This window comes from Lepisosteus oculatus, chromosome 7 (assembly GCF_040954835.1).
Source record: "Lepisosteus oculatus isolate fLepOcu1 chromosome 7, fLepOcu1.hap2, whole genome shotgun sequence".
In the NCBI taxonomy this organism is placed as follows: Eukaryota; Metazoa; Chordata; class Actinopteri; order Semionotiformes; family Lepisosteidae; genus Lepisosteus; species Lepisosteus oculatus.
The window spans coordinates 44,515,952-44,532,165 of NC_090702.1; the positions used below are offsets into that span (position 1 = coordinate 44,515,952).

The 16,214-nt window shown below is 34.2% G+C and overlaps 1 protein-coding gene across 2 annotated transcripts in view; it reads right to left on the reverse strand.

Moving 5' to 3' along the window:
• chchd3a (coiled-coil-helix-coiled-coil-helix domain containing 3a) overlaps positions 1–16,214 on the reverse strand; it is a 113,922-nt gene that overhangs the window by 39,714 nt on the left and 57,994 nt on the right. For both annotated transcript variants that reach the window (XM_069192544.1, XM_015352454.2), the window contains exon 5: positions 4,618–4,701. In XM_069192544.1, coding sequence (XP_069048645.1) covers positions 4,618–4,701 — 84 coding nt within the window. The remainder of the gene's footprint in view (positions 1–4,617; positions 4,702–16,214) is intronic.

A 16,214-nucleotide genomic window follows, 5' to 3' on the forward strand; every position in this document is an offset into this window, starting at 1 on the left:
CACCCTCTTCCTTCACTAAAGAGAAACCTTTGACATCACGGGTCAAATTATTAAGAAGTCATTTATTTACTCAGACTAGACTCTGCATGTGTTTCTTTCCACCATCATTTAATCATTTCAGGCTTATTTATGATGGAAAAAATGCTCATTACCACATTTTTTGTGGGACCTGCTGCTTAACCATTAAGGTGTAGTGTTGTATTTAACATTCACACTTCCAGTTGTGTAAAAACAAACAAAACATCCAGAGACATGCATTTTACCCAATACAATAGATATACTGTAATACATTTTGCTTCAAAAGTAAAAGGATGCTCTTCTTACAGGACTTTCTGCACATAACCATTTTTTAGTTTATAATGACATGCAAAATATTATACAGACTGACGCCTGTTGCTCCACTTATATGCCTATTGTAGTCAATGCTTCAGTCTACACTGAAGGCTTGAGCAGTAAGTCAGCAACGCAGCAAAGCACAAGGCTCTCTGTCCTGCTGCTGTTATGCTTCAAGTCTATTCTTATGCTCTTAAGTGGAGCATAAAACCATGTAAGTTAAATATAGAATGCAATGTATATATTTTTAACTATACCATCCCAATATCATATCCCAATGTTCCACCAGCCTCATACAAGCTCAAATGCCACTCAATTCCCTGGGCTGCTGTTTGAAACCCTGTACCTGAAGTGGATAACCAGTTGCAAAGGTCATGGGCCAAGCAAACAATGAGTTGTCAAACACGCCTTGGATCCGATTGAAAATATAATTTAAGAGTCATTTCAAAGATGGATGACATAGAACTTGCAGCAAAGGTAGAAAAGTACAAAGGGCTCAGTGACCCCAGCAGCCCTGCACACAAGGACATTATAGAAAATAAATAGACTGGAATATCATTTCATCTTCATTAAATGGTAATATATGTTGTAGAATAGTTGATGAATATGTTGTTTGATAGTTTTGTTGGTGCCCATGCTATTATGTTAACGAAAAACCTGTGAAGGAGCTGATCTGTGCAGTTAGAAGCATAAAAGGATATGCTTCAGAGACAGGACCAGTATAGACTACCAGCAGCAAAGAAAGCACTACACAAACAGAATGCACACGTGTCACAGGAAGTATAGATATAGCATTATTTCACCTACAAGAAAGCCGACAGTGCTCGAAGGTCAAGCAGGTCTAGTCTGACAATGAAAAAAATTATGCCATCAGTGTACAATAAGTGATAAGTGAAAGGTAATGTATGTTAATCCAAAGAAATGAAGCTTGTGCATGTGAATTCTAACATAAGTTTATGCATTTCTAGGTTTACAAACCTAAAAGCCTTAAATGACAGTGAAAGGAAAAGGAAATACAGTAGCTTGTTAATTACTGTGCTTAACATCAGAAGACAACACCTTTGATATAGTATGTGGTATACTTGAGACTCATACTGTGTATCTGATGATAAATCCCACTAATTGAATTAACTGGCTCGGTGCAAAGCTTGGGTTTTTCCACACATTACTGATTTGAAGGATTTTAATGTAAGATAACAGGCCTTTGGAGATTTAAAACCAAGCTGCTGAGCTTTCTGTTTTCTAGTCTTACAAAGTTCCTCCATTACTCACTGTGTTAAACTATGTTTTCCAGGTATTGATAATGCTTACAATGGGCTTTAAATCTGCACTCCCTGTAACTCAGAATGCTAATTCATTGTTAAGGTGACTACAACAGATTTGTAAACAATCAAAACATTCAAAATGTTATATTATGCATGTATAACAAGATAATGCATAGAAAACAAGAAGCCATGTTTTTAATCTTCCATGGATTTAAACCTGTTCATGCGGTTAGTCATGCTATGTTTATTTACTGGGAATTATATTATTGAATCAGTTATATAACCTTTTTTTAATATATTATATTAAGTATGGAGAATGTAAAAAAAAATCCAGTTTGAACTTAATAGCAATAAGATCTAAGCAGTTGAGAGTACTAATTTACAATTAAAGCCCAGAATCTTTAAACTCTATACACCAATATGGCAGGGTGGGGGGTATGTTGCTATGTACTTTTGTTCCTATTTCAGTCACTGTTTGGACATTTTAAACGAGTAAAAAAGCGTTCATAAAAATATAAAAGCATATAGATATTTAAGAGACAGGAATATAAGTTGAGAAATGTAAGATTATTTTAAAATGTGTGGCTTGTTAAAAGGAATAAGAATTTTATCAATCCTGAAAACCGTAAATTACAACCAGAAAAAAGATTGCTGCATTGATAAATGTAAGACTTTCAGAAATTTTACCATATGATTTAGGGACCGTATTGAACAAAATATAAGATTCAGAAACAATTTTCAGAACTTGGCAATGAAAATATTACTTCTGCAATATGGTGTCTGTAGCGGTTGATGAGTTGTCAATGTGTTCTGTGATGAATGGGGTATGTAAATTGAAAGGGACATGTAATATATTGAACTTTTTTCTTCTGATTCGCTCGCTGTGCTCCTGCTTATAATGACACAGCTTTCCACAAGCTGCTTATAAGGAACTTAGCAACACTGTACTTCTGCTGTTGCAGACTGCATTGTCAGTTTAATAAAAAAAAATCTTTTCACAATTTTCCTTTATTATGACGACTTGGGGTCCTCTCATTTGTAATGTAATATATTTGTGCTCTATCTTTTCACCCATCATATTTAAATAATTCTAAATACAGTAAATGCTATACAAGTAGTCAAAATGTCTATTTACAATCAAGTTTTATTAAATCTAAGTCACACAAAGCAGTCTTTGCAAATATTCTGATTATCTTACCATATTGTCTTTTCCACACAACATATATCTTTGCCATAAATGTTATTTTTTCCCCCACTTAAAGTATTCAAATAGCATACTCTGAAGTGAACATTATGTATGTATGGTAAATAACATTCTACTAGCACAATTCAATCTCTTGAATAGTCTTATGAGTATATACAGTACAATACTGAATCTCTACTTAGTATACTATATAAAGAATTCTGTGCAGTGCTTTTCAGTTCTGGTCAGTCTGCTGGCTTCAATAGTTTTCAACACGACAATAGGTGGAAATCTGTAGATACTCCCTTAAGCTAAAGACAACTCGGATGGAATGAAAACCAGAACATGTACTGTAAAACACTATTATAGGATAAGAAAGAGGTCCACACATCAGGAACTCATATTGTATGCAGCTCAGTCACTGCTCTCCAGAATCAAAGAAAGGTTTTCACTAGTTTAAAATAACTGGATCACAAAGTAATACTTCTATACTGACATGAAGTTTCACTGTTTATTTTCTTTGGAAGACAGGACAGTTGGTTCTAATTCTCTGGGGCGGAGCGGTGGCTCTGTGGCTCAGGATCTGCGCCTGTGGCTGGAAGGTTGTCAGTTCCTATCCTGCGGCCGGCAGAGGAATCCTACTCCGTTGGGCCCCTGAGCAAGGCCCTTAACCACAACTGCACCAGGGGCGCCATATAAATGGCTCACCCTGCGCTCTGACCCCAAGCTTCTCCCTCCCTGAGCAAGTTAGGGTATGTGAAAAGACAAATTCCTAATACAAGAATTCGTATATGGCCAATAAAGTGATCTTATCTTATCTCTGTATGACCTGGAAGTAATATTGTAAAGAAATTTAAAAAACCAGAGAGAAACGTAAAAAATCCCCCCATCTCAAACAGGATTTGATTTCTATCACTTCTCTCTAAAATCTTACATGTGAGAAGAATGCAGTCTCCTTCTACGCAAACTTCACATTAATTCAGATTGTGAACCCTGAGGCTACCACAGATGTAGCATAGCATCCTATCCTCCGAGGCGTATAAGAGGATACAAAACGAGATCATTAAATTATCATTCCACAGCTTGATTGGTCCCAATAATTCCTCCCAATAAGATTAATATGAAAGCAAGTTCCAGGAATAAAGCACCTCTGCAGTGAAAATGGCAGTTTAGTGTCCTGTAAATTGGATTTCTCTTAAAACCCTGACACATCATAACAGTGGAATTCTATTTACTGCAGCAAATGGGATGAATAATACTGTTTAATACTTGCTTCTCTAGCTGCCACTGACTCACAGCTCAGAGCACTGTGAACCAGGCTCACACAGAGGTTAATAATCCTTGACAGCCAGAATAATATATAATAGCGGGTTGGTAGGGAGAACATACAGAATACAGAAAGGTGGGCTCTGTGTAGTTTGAGGTATTGTAAGAATGAGATAAGGTATTGCTTCTTTTGAGCTTTGGACTTTAATTTGTAGTTTAATGGTATAATAAGCATACTGAAACTACTGAATGACTCCATAACACAACTCAAATTCCGTTATTTACACACAATGAAAATATCTTCCAACTTTATTTTTATGAGGTACTGTGTGCTATGGACAGATTACAATATTGAACTGAGACCAATAATCAGCTCTCCACACTGAGCTTCAAATCAACAGAAGGTTGTCTGATTCTAGCCCACTGTGACTGGGCTCAGGTCAGTCACACACCAAATGGCTTTTTTTATTTGCTTTATACTACTACTTGTAATGAATATTTTAAAATGAAAATCAGAAGTGGTGGTGCTGTTTAATCTATAAAATGAATTGACGAATTAATTAATCTTACCCTTTCTTCCAGTCTGGCGAGTTGCTCCTTGTAATAGGCATCTTGTTTTCTCAGCTCTCTGTCCTTTTCTTCCAGTTGTTTAGCCTTAAACACAAAAGAGAAGGTCAACATTACATACCTCATACACAAGGTATGAACAAAGGTTCCCTACATTAAAATATTATTTAAACCACTATCATAAAAAAACTCCAAGAATTTAAAATGGACACTGATTTAAAACTATTAAATACTTTTTCACAAAGAAAAAAGTGAGATTTGATATAAAATATCAAGATCAGAATACACTAAGAACAATAGTTTAGTACAGTTGTCTCAGTGGACATTATGCATTATGAGTGATAAACCAATAAGCAATATACTGGGGAAATATACTGACTAATGATGGATACAATTACCAATGAAAACAGAAGAACACAAAGCTTCTGAAACATTATAGTTTTACAGTTGCCCAGGATCACAGTAACCAAAAGATAATTCCATCTGAAGTTTTTCACTTGATATATGAGGCTCAGACACTCAATTTCAAAGAATTTGCAGCACAAAGAAGACTTTCAATTATGATATTAATTGAAACCTGTCTTTAGTCTTTGGTGACTGAAGCATTTTTTCACCTTATTTAAGAAAATCCTCAAGGGGGTAATGGGGGGTATGCAAACAGACTGAAAGATGATAGCATGTATAATCTAAACTCACGTATGATGTCCAAGGTATAGATGACAAAGGATTTTTAATCTGTGCACTACCATTTAGTGAATGCAGAAAGATAAATGTCTAAAATTAGCAAAGAAAAAAGAGCCCTGCAAAGATATCTTGTTTTAATTAAGAAGAAAATATTTTTAAAGCCACCAATTTGGAATCAGAGATGCTTAACTGATTTGACCCACTGCTGAAACTATTAAATGAGCACAGTATATGAAAATAACATCTGAAACAACATTTTGAAGGGCTGTGGGCTTGTACAGATACAGCTGTCTCAGCTAACACTACAAGCTCACCGTCACCTGGCAAGCCGTATGGGGCCGGTACAGGCCAGGACGTGGAGCAGTGTCTAGGGCTCTGTTCACGTCGTTGAAATACTGTGGGTTCAAATTCCGAAATGGGCACTGCTTTTGTGTCATTGAGAAATGTACTTCTCTCAGATTGCTTCAGTGAAATGCTTTGCTGAATAAATGTGACTTGCTTTTGTATCCTTTGGATAAACTAAATAATGCAGGTTTGGGAATCTCAATCACAGTTCACTAATGAAAAAGTCTAGTTTAAAGCAGTGATCAGCGCATTTTAAGGATTTACAAATTCTAAGATATTGATTAAGTCAATCTACAAGCTTAGTATATAAAACAGATGTGATCACAAGGAGTGAAACATACCAGGCACTTTTGTATACAAAGCCACAGGGTCTAGAACAAAATGTCCATTAAAACTGCTAACGCATACAGAGTATTGCAGAACACAACCTATATAGACTGCAAATATATAAAAAGCTAACATTTAAAAAAGTGTAATTACATATTTTCATGTGAGAAAAGAATTTGGATTAAGGACACATTTTCATTTCTTACCTTACTTTCAGTTTCCTGAAGCATGAAAGAAAAAAAAAACAATAATGTAATCAAAATAATTAAAAACGGACACAAATTTAGCTTTAGAATGTGCTGAAAACAAACTTTGTGTACATGAAGGTGCGGCAGCTACTGGTTGGCTGTATTGTGTACTACAAGCATTTTTAATCTATCACTTTGAAGATGGAAACCAAACCAAAGGCTGTACTGTAGCATCTGTACCATCTTGAAGTACAGAAACTCAATCCAGCAATGTTCATGCAAACTTAGCAAATAGAAATAAAATCTGATCCTATTCCTATTGGCTTCATTACCAGATGCTAAAAATAGTTTCTTCAAATACATTATTAGGATTACATGAGAAAAGAGATTTACATACATTTACTATATAAGAATACTGAAATCTGGGATTCTACAATAGATATTGTTTGGTGTTCTTTCATTGTCTTGACTGTTTCCTATTGTACTTGTCTTTTAGTTTGTCTGACATTTGATGATGTACATCTGAGTATGGGATTGGTTGAGGTGGAAGAGATGGGGATTGAGGGTTCTACTTATATTTAGATGTCCTTGTTGTAGTCTATTTGTGGGCATGTTAAAATGTAAGTTCAACAGAACATTGAAACTGTAAAGCAAACCGTACTCCACTGCATTAGCCATTATTTTGATCTGATCTATTTAAGTACATCTGCTTGCTGTTAAATAAAAATACAGACCATTCTTAAGACAAAAAAATGACAGAAGATAAAAAATAATTCAATACTTTTTTAAATAACAGTACCTAAACCTGACAAATCTCTTTAAAGCAAATGAATCCAAGAGATTAATTATTTTGATTTTAACTCCAATTACTAACAAAGCTGTCTTGTTAAAAATAATTCAGTTCAGAAAAAGAAGGCTGTGTTAACCACAAGCAGAAAAAAAATTAAAAGCATATAAATACTTCTCAGTTCTTTAAAGCTGCCAGTGCTAGCCTATCAGAAGGAAAAAATGATTGGATAATGATATATAGATAAGCAGTACTCTAATACTAAAGAGCAAATTGAGCAATATTGTCCCTTGCAGTTTATGAGACTGCAGTTAGTTTAAAAAGCATTACACACCATTAAGGGAAAATGCATTGATGAAGTGTAAACTTGATGGTCAAATTAAATTTATGGTTTGCAGAACAAGATCTTACTGAATATCAATTAGCTGGAACAGAATAATTAACAGTAGCTGTGTTTTTAATTAGCTGAGTCCTGCGGTTTAGCTGTAAATGTGAAATTATGCTGTGTGGTTCACTGACTCCAAATTGCAATAGAGGAAATGCTTTATTTTTATTGCCATTCAAAAAAAAAACTTAATATCCTACCAACATAAAAATAAAGGAAACTGTGGGAAAAGCATTAGGAACTACCTAATTTGAGTTGGCAAATGAATAAATGGAAATTTGGAATGTAATTTCCAAAGAAACTTTTTACTTAATGCCCTTAATGATTTACATAATTAACTACACTGATGAAGATGCCAAATTAACTTTTTAAAAATACTTTTCACAATTAAAAAAAGTAAAGCTTTTTAACTCAGAGATGAATCTGAATGATCCACGAGTCTTTAAAATATTAAAGAAACAGCATAACCTTTTTTAACCAACCTAAGAATAAATTACATCACTGAGGTTGTAGGTGAAGTGAAATATTTGAAAAAATATTTTGCAATATAAACCGATTTATTCAATTAAATATAATAATGTTATATTTATAACTATGATATTGAATAAATCAATTCAGATAATTTAAATAAAGTAGAAATAACTGCTTTCAAATACTTGAAAGCTGAAATACAAAAACAAACATATGTCTCCATAGTATAAGCTGCACGGAAAAATCCAGCATTTATATTTCTGAAGTGGTTCCCCCAATAAAGGTGTTCTTCTACACCACAGGTTATATCCAATCCAGAGTTTCATTCAAATATAGCCTATATTTATCAGAGGTGATCAGGATTAGTAGTAGCACGTAGTAGCACATTTGTAAAATGTCACTGGGCCATCTTGGGCTCCAGTTGGCCAGGTGTCTTGGGCTGCAGTGCAGTGCTGTCAATGAGAGCTGCATCACTCTTCCAGCTGACTGAGAGTGTGGATAAGCGGCAGGTGGCTCTGACAGTGCATGTTTTGGAGGACACCGCACATTGTTCTTATCTCACCTACACAGTTATGAGGGTTATTGTAACCGATTCTGGAAGATTAATAACTGGTGAATCCCACCTGGGAGGGGGAAGGTGAATAAAAAGAAAAATACTAGAGGACAAATGTAAAATGCATGTTTCTACTATTTTCAACATGAGGATTTTGAAATCATGAACACATACAACTTTAATTACCTTTTTTAGAATTGCTTTTTAAACAAATTGCTACCTACACTGTACCTTATTTTGCTTTGAATATATACTGTATATGGTAACGTGGAGGAAAATCCGGTCATTTAAAAAAAACATTTTTGTTTTAAATGCTTTTTAACACATTTCTTACGCATTAAAGAAAATGTAAACTCTGTCTTTCAAATGTTTTCTGTCTTTAAACAAATCCAACCATATGCTGAAACTACTGGGCAACCTCTTTAAGCACTGGGATAACATGTACACCAAAAGCAGAAAAACAGACAAATGAAGTTTTCTGTTCAACTGAGCTGATTCACCACCACTGGTCTATTGATACAGTCCCCACATAACATCATCTCTAGTGTTAACTACTTGTAGTTGAGATATAACTAATACAGAGATAAAACAGATATAAATAAAAATACTTGTGATAAAAATGTAAGACATTTACTTGGAGGTCTCTTCTTTATTAAAGGTGAAGGTTGAAAATATCACTGCATATTTTTTTTTCTCAAGGTTAAAATGATCCAATTTTCTGAGGTTAAGCAAGGTCAAATAAAGTGGCATATAACTGCATGTCATTTGTCACATTTACAGTTAAATCCATTGCTTCATGGTTAGTAATATGGTAATGACTTTCTGCAGAATTAATTTAGTACTACACAGAGAACACCCATTTAAAAATAGATTACTATCCCTTAGTAAATTATAAAAAAATATTATATTTCATAAAAGGTTTATTATTAAGTCATTCTATAATTTGCTTAAATGCATTAAATGTGTGCGAGATCCCTTTTCTTGTATGAGTTTTCTTTCTTGGTGTATTTTGGAAAATGAAGTTATTAAAAGTTCATTTAATTCTATGTGGAAAAAATCACTTCAAGTGGTAGATTTAAGGTTGAAGTTTATGTACTGTAAGTCCACACCATATTTCTGAGATTATTCCACTAATACTGCCAGCCACTGGGACCTCACACACAGGGGTAAGTCCCTTTTCGTCATTTACAAGAATGCTTGCAAATTAGTCCTTCATTACAGTCAATAACTGAGAAAGCAGTTTAAAAGTGTTTTAGTGAGACTGGGTGTTTGTGATTGTGATAGAACAAAGATGCCATGAAAATAATGTTTCTGATTTCTTTGAGAATGCTTCCTGAGAGATGTTTTAATAAGATTTGGTGCTAAAGGACTAGATACTTAAAATGAGCACAGTTTGAGGTACTATGAAACTATTCGTATTTAGTTTTCCAGCAGGCCTGAATTTGCTTGTGCAGTAGCCAAAGTCAGTTTTCATAGGACTTACATTAAGAAATTATGTTTTATGAAGATGGTGAAGAGTATATTTTATAATAATTTAACATTAATTAAACTATTTAATTTTACTCGGCAATTCAATAACATCTGTTTTAATGGGAGATCTGTTTTTATTAACACAAAATCAATTTGACTGAGACCTGTAATGTGAAGCAGTCCGTTACTGATTTGTCTACAGCATACAGCAGTACTATTCTAAGAAATGAGGTTGCAAATCACAAAGGCGAGAGAAATTACACATTTAAGTGGGTTGTGTACTCAATGCTTTCTAGTATTCAAAATTCATCCACACAAAAATGCTCTAGAGTAGGAAACTGTTTGTACCTTCTTGTATTTTGGGAATCAAATATTTTACTCAGCTTTTTAAATAGCCCATAATTAGTTATGTCCTTTATGGAAAGTACACTTTGATTAGGTCTTGTTAATAAGGTGTAACTGATTGATTTGAATAAGATGACTTTGTTACCGATGGCCCATAAAGTAACTGTATTGCTACAATACAACAGCCTGGGCTCATCTGGGTAATCCTGGGTCTTCTCATAATACATTTCTGAATTAGAAAATGACATAACAATACAGAAATATGCTGTGGTTCATAAAGATTATACCTATTGGGATAAGGCTGAAATTATTTATTTCATTAACTTTGTTTCAATCATAAATTACACAATTCCTCTATCTACAACTACAAATGAATAATTCCAAGATTATTTCATATTAAACACGTACAGCAGAAGAGTACCATAAAAAACAATGTTTCTGAACACTACATAGGAGAGAATGGAATGTATCTGTTTGGTATTAAAGAATGTTTTAAAAAATATTGTTGGATTTACAAGTTTGTTTAGCTACCAATCTGTCATGCCATGATGATTGTTCACATTTGGCCATTATTATACTGTATATGGTACCACATAATCTTATTTATTTTTCCTGAAAAATCAATTTACAAATTGAACATAAAACATCTAAAAATATCCGCTGTATCACATGCAAGTACACATCTAACACTACACTCATTCAAGGCCCATCAGAACAATTCCAGATCACCGAGATGGCATCTTGTACCTCCAGCAACCTTATTTACTGTATCTCTTACAGTAAATGCCCAGCCATGTACATTGGAGAAACAGGAAGGAGAGTCGGAGATCGCTTCAGAGAACATGTTAGGGCTGTGAAGATTAAAGATCTCTCCAAACCCATTGTTTCTCATTTAACCTCTGACGGCCATGACCACTCTAATCTCTCCGTCTGTGTTCTCAAAGACGGTTTTCCGAACTCATACATCAGAAGGACCACCGAAACCAAAATTATCCTGCAGCTAGGATCACACCTTCCCCCTTCTCTTAACGACAGACTGCTTTTCTTCTAAATTTTCTCCATTCATTGGAGGTTTCATTTCACACCTCTCTACACCCATTCTGACTTCACACCTCTTGATTGGCCTCTCTTTCTGTCCCCTGCTCCCACCTCTTGCTCCTCCTCTCTCCCAGCTTTTGTTCTGCTGTATTACCTTTGCCTACTGCCCTGTCTTTCTCACACCTGAAGAAGGCTCCACGGCCGAAACGTTGTGTTTTCTTTCCTTTTTTCAGCATGGAATAAACCTATAACTTGTTTCATAAAAATATCTATATATATCTATATATTTTGTGTTAAATAACACTTAACAATAACCATTTTAACTCAAGGAACACAAGTATTTCACTAGCAGTTCAGGTGGGTAGCTGCGTCAGCATGCGTAAGCTACAAAGCAACAAGAAATAGGTTTATTCCATGCTGAAAAATAGAAGAGAGAAAACACAACGTTTCGGCCGTGGAGCCTTCTTCAGGTAGTTCATTAGTATTTCACTAATAGAAAATAAGACAAAGGGCTTGAATTTCTGCCTGGGACAACAAGACTACATCTTTCAATCATGCATCTTTTAAAACTGCTTCCACATTATTTACAGATTTAATTGTGGTAAATTTGTGCATAACCTTATCAGAAAGATGGCAAACCAGAGGAAACCACTAGTTTCTCAATTGGCCATTTCTTCAAAGAAGACAGAGTTGTGTGCCAAACTGCGATAAGCATTTGCAAAAAGAAGTACTACATTTACTCTTTTTGCACATTTGCACACCAAAATCACAGATTAGGAGATTGCACACTAGAAGAGTAAATGCAGTCACCCACTGCGCATATTCAGCTTGTGGATCCTCTTCATCTGACCTGCACTCTGTAGTAATGGAAGTTAATAAAAAGTTAACATCTTAATGTAAAAGTGCATCACATGTTATGCTTTAAAACTTTCTTGATGGGAACTGAATAAGTAGAGGTGTGTAAACCTGTTACGAGAGCAATGTTAGTGTTGTGCTGCAAAAATAAAACATTAAAACAGTAGCCTCACAGTCTCAATTCTTGCACATCTTGAAGAAAAGGATAAAAAAAATTAGAAGAAAGAGAATCAGACAAATCACAGGACCAGGAAAATAAGATGGTTGAGTGGGAAGGGAGTGAGTATACTTAATTTATTTTCTTGTCTGTAGTTACTGGGCTGTAATAAACTTTATTACTGTGCAGCAGTGCTGCATTATAATAGTAATAAAAACAAGATGTAAAAAAGAGAATGCACTCCATTAAGAATGAAAAAACAACTCTATAATATAATATAACTCTATAAAAGCTATAATTCCATAAGTTATATCATTAACTTGAAGTTGGAAAACAATGTTTTAAATATTAGAACTATTTCTGAAATAATTCTAAAACAATAAAGCTAGGGAAATGCTTGTTTTACGAGCCATGGAACCATACCCTATTTTTCCCAAGTCCCACATTTGTGAATTTGCCATTTGCGGAGACTTCAAGGTACCTTTCAAGGTTCAAGGTGTTTCTGTACTTTTTTTCTTTTACTGTGCTTCCCGTTCTAAATCTTTTAAGGATCTATAAGGTCTATTACGGGTAGGTTTAATCCCAGGTGGGGCACTGCTGTTGTACCCCATACCAATGTACTGCACTCAGTTTGCTCTAAGAAAATATCCAGCAGTATAAATGGGTACAATCTAAGTCACTTTGCATGAAAGCATCATCCAATTAAAACTAACATCAAGGTTAAAATAAAAACCAAAATACAATATTCCCTAGTATCATTGCAAGAAGTGACAGCCAAATTTAGGTCATAGTGGTTTGTTGCCAAGTGCTCCACTCTGGAACAGATATTAACCATTTATTGCATCCAAATTGGGTTACAGGTAGTACATGAATCTAATTATAACCAGTTAGCCTATTTAACTCTGATACATGAGTAAAAAGGAGGGATTTACAAAAATGTACATAAAAGTGTACTGTACTGGTGTCAAGCAAAAATAATAGTCATTATTATTTAACCAATGTTTCCAGAAGAGAATTAAAACAAAGATACGAAACAGAAGCAAGAAGAAAAATAGAAGCCCTTTGGAAGTCCTTTTGACATTAATTGCACGCTGCGACCAAGGGCAATGTGCATCACAGCTGGCAGACACTCCATGTGTCTGATTCTAGGAAGACGATTGCAAGAGAATTCTGTCATGCATATTAATTCCCTTCAGGGTATTTAGGTTAGGAAAGTTAACTTTCTGCAAATGTTTGTTAGGTTCATCTCTCTGCAGTAAAAACCAGTCAAATGTATGAGAAAAAGTCAAAGACAGTTTTGAGGAGAAATGTGCTGTTTTATGATCACTTCACTCTGGTCTACTGTATGTCACCCACTTAAACCCAAGTTCATAGCACTTTATAACACAACTGACTTTAAGCACAGGCACGTCATTATTTTTACTTGCATTTTTCTAAACTATTCTTTTGATGTGTGAAAGGAACCTCACAGAAAATGTTACATTAACGAAAAATAAGTTAGATTTAGTTTACCGAAGTTAAATTCATATGAAATAATATATTTACATGTGCATTTCTAACACTGAATATAATTATCCACATACTAGGTTAAATATTTACTTACTTCTCCACCTAATTGGCTGCTGGCACAAAATAGATGACACAAGTTAGTGAAGTGGGTACTACAATTCAGTAGTGGATGAAGTAGGCTTCCTTCCATATGTAAAACACTTTGAGAACCAAATGGAATAAAAATACTATACAAATCCAAGTGATTATTATTATTCTCATAATATATTGTTGCATTGTTGAAAGGAGTCTTAATTCATAATAGAATTAATACAGCACACATGACTGAGTGCTTGAATTATTTCTTACAGCACAGTTAAAGTAACAGTTCCCAGCTGAAATTCCATATACATATATAATATATAACCTTTGGGCTTTAACATCTATTTAATTAAGAATACAATGTTGGGAACTAATCATGCATGGTGTAATTATTGAGGTTATATTACAGAACAGTGAGCTCTCTAATGGCTTTATTTGTAACATTTTCTTTAGAAACACAGATTTTGTTTTTTATATTTTATAATTTAACAACAAGTACTAAGTTAAAATACTAAGTTATGAAAACCTTCATCTAAAAAAAAAACAAGAATCTACAAATTCAACATTCTATGCTTGAAATGGTGACGCAATACCTTTCCCCGATTTTTAAATCACACAAAAGGCCCTTAGTCTCAATGTAATTTATTATTGGATTATATCACTGGAATTGCTTGCATTCACAAATGACAGTTTCACTGTGTGGATTATGGAATATAATTTAAATCTCCTATAATTATGTTTCTTTCAGAAAACATTAACTGCTCTTTGTCTTTGTGCAACACAAATTTGTTCTTTGGCAGAACATAAGCTTAAAGGGTTTAAGATTAGAATTAAACCCACAACCTTCCAGTTCAAAATCCAAAGGCTCAAACTGCTACTCTACAATGCCTACCTATGATACAATCATGCACTAAAATACATTTTCTCCTATTCACAGTTGTAAATTGACTGTCAAAAAGCAGCCTTTTCTGACACCTGTATCTATCCATCAATCTAAGTCTGTTATATTTCACTGCACTGGCAGCCGTCGGTGCCAATTAATGACCAAGAGCAGCAAGCTTTCTCTGCCAGGTTGTGGCACTGCCAATTAAAAATACCTTCTATGCTCTCCGAAACACTGTGCCGGACTGTGCACTGGTCTGAAAAGCTCTGAATGTCTGAATAAAAACACCCAGAAGTTTTAAAAAGCTCAAGGATGAAATAAGTTCTGAACTGTACACGCAATTAAGAGTGCAGACAAACAGTGTCAAGTTAAAGCAGTAAGCTTCCATATAGCACCTTTAGAATGTCTGGACAACAGTAGTGAACATATTTTGAAGACCAAAGCTTAGAGTATCTAATTATAAAAGTGGCATTTATCTTGCTTTTCTGAAAGGAGACAACAATAAAATGGAAATGAATACTACTGAAAGGATGCTGGCGTCCTCTAATCCTCTTAAATTGTTTGCTGTTACAGACCCTGCTGGTGGTTGTCATGGAACAATGGTCAGTGTGCACCAGCTGTCACTGTGGGACTGACAGAGATATCTGCTGTTTTGTAGCATTTCTATATTTTGAAAACAAACATATATTAATTACAATCATGTTTGAGATAACTTCAGTACATAGGACTGTTTTTGTGATAACAATTAAATCAAAACAAACAAAAAGCATCCTGGTCCTATTCATAAGAAAGAAAAAATGACAAATTGTTACAAAGGTCAGGAAAGCATAAAAAACTAAAAAAGTGCAAGTCTAAAATTATTTTATATCAATATATTCCAAACATTTTTTAATACTGACTATACTTTCTCAGTATTTCTAAGTATTTCTCAAGGACTCATACATGCTTTATATAGCATTTTAGCATGCATTACATTCTTTAACAATGTATAAACCATTAATGTTTTCTCTTTGTGGGCAGTTTATCTCTCAACACTTTAAATGAAACTCAAATTAATTCCTTATTTATCTATTAGTTTTCATCCACGATACTAATGATTCTATCTTCTAAAATGGTAAATACTACATTCCTTCCATATGCTTAATTTTTATAACAAGCATTTAAGACTACATTTTGAAACATAACTATTTTCTAATTTTCTGCCATGTATGAATTAAAAAAAATGCCTTTATTACTTTTCAGTTTCACAAGTTTGGTTCGTGGAAACTAGTAAAATAAAAATTCAAAAACACGGTTTCATTTGCTCAATTAAGTATAGTATGAATTATTCACACACGTCTTTCGATACTCTTCACAAAGGAGTGTTGTTTCACCTTACACCATTCTTGTATAACCACTATTACAGAACAGAATCTGTTTTGGAATCTGGGTATGCAAGTGTAATGTGGACCTAAGAGAAAAAATAAAAGTTCTTTCAAATAAATGTTTAGATCTCCTCAGATAAACAATTTGGCCTCTGTTA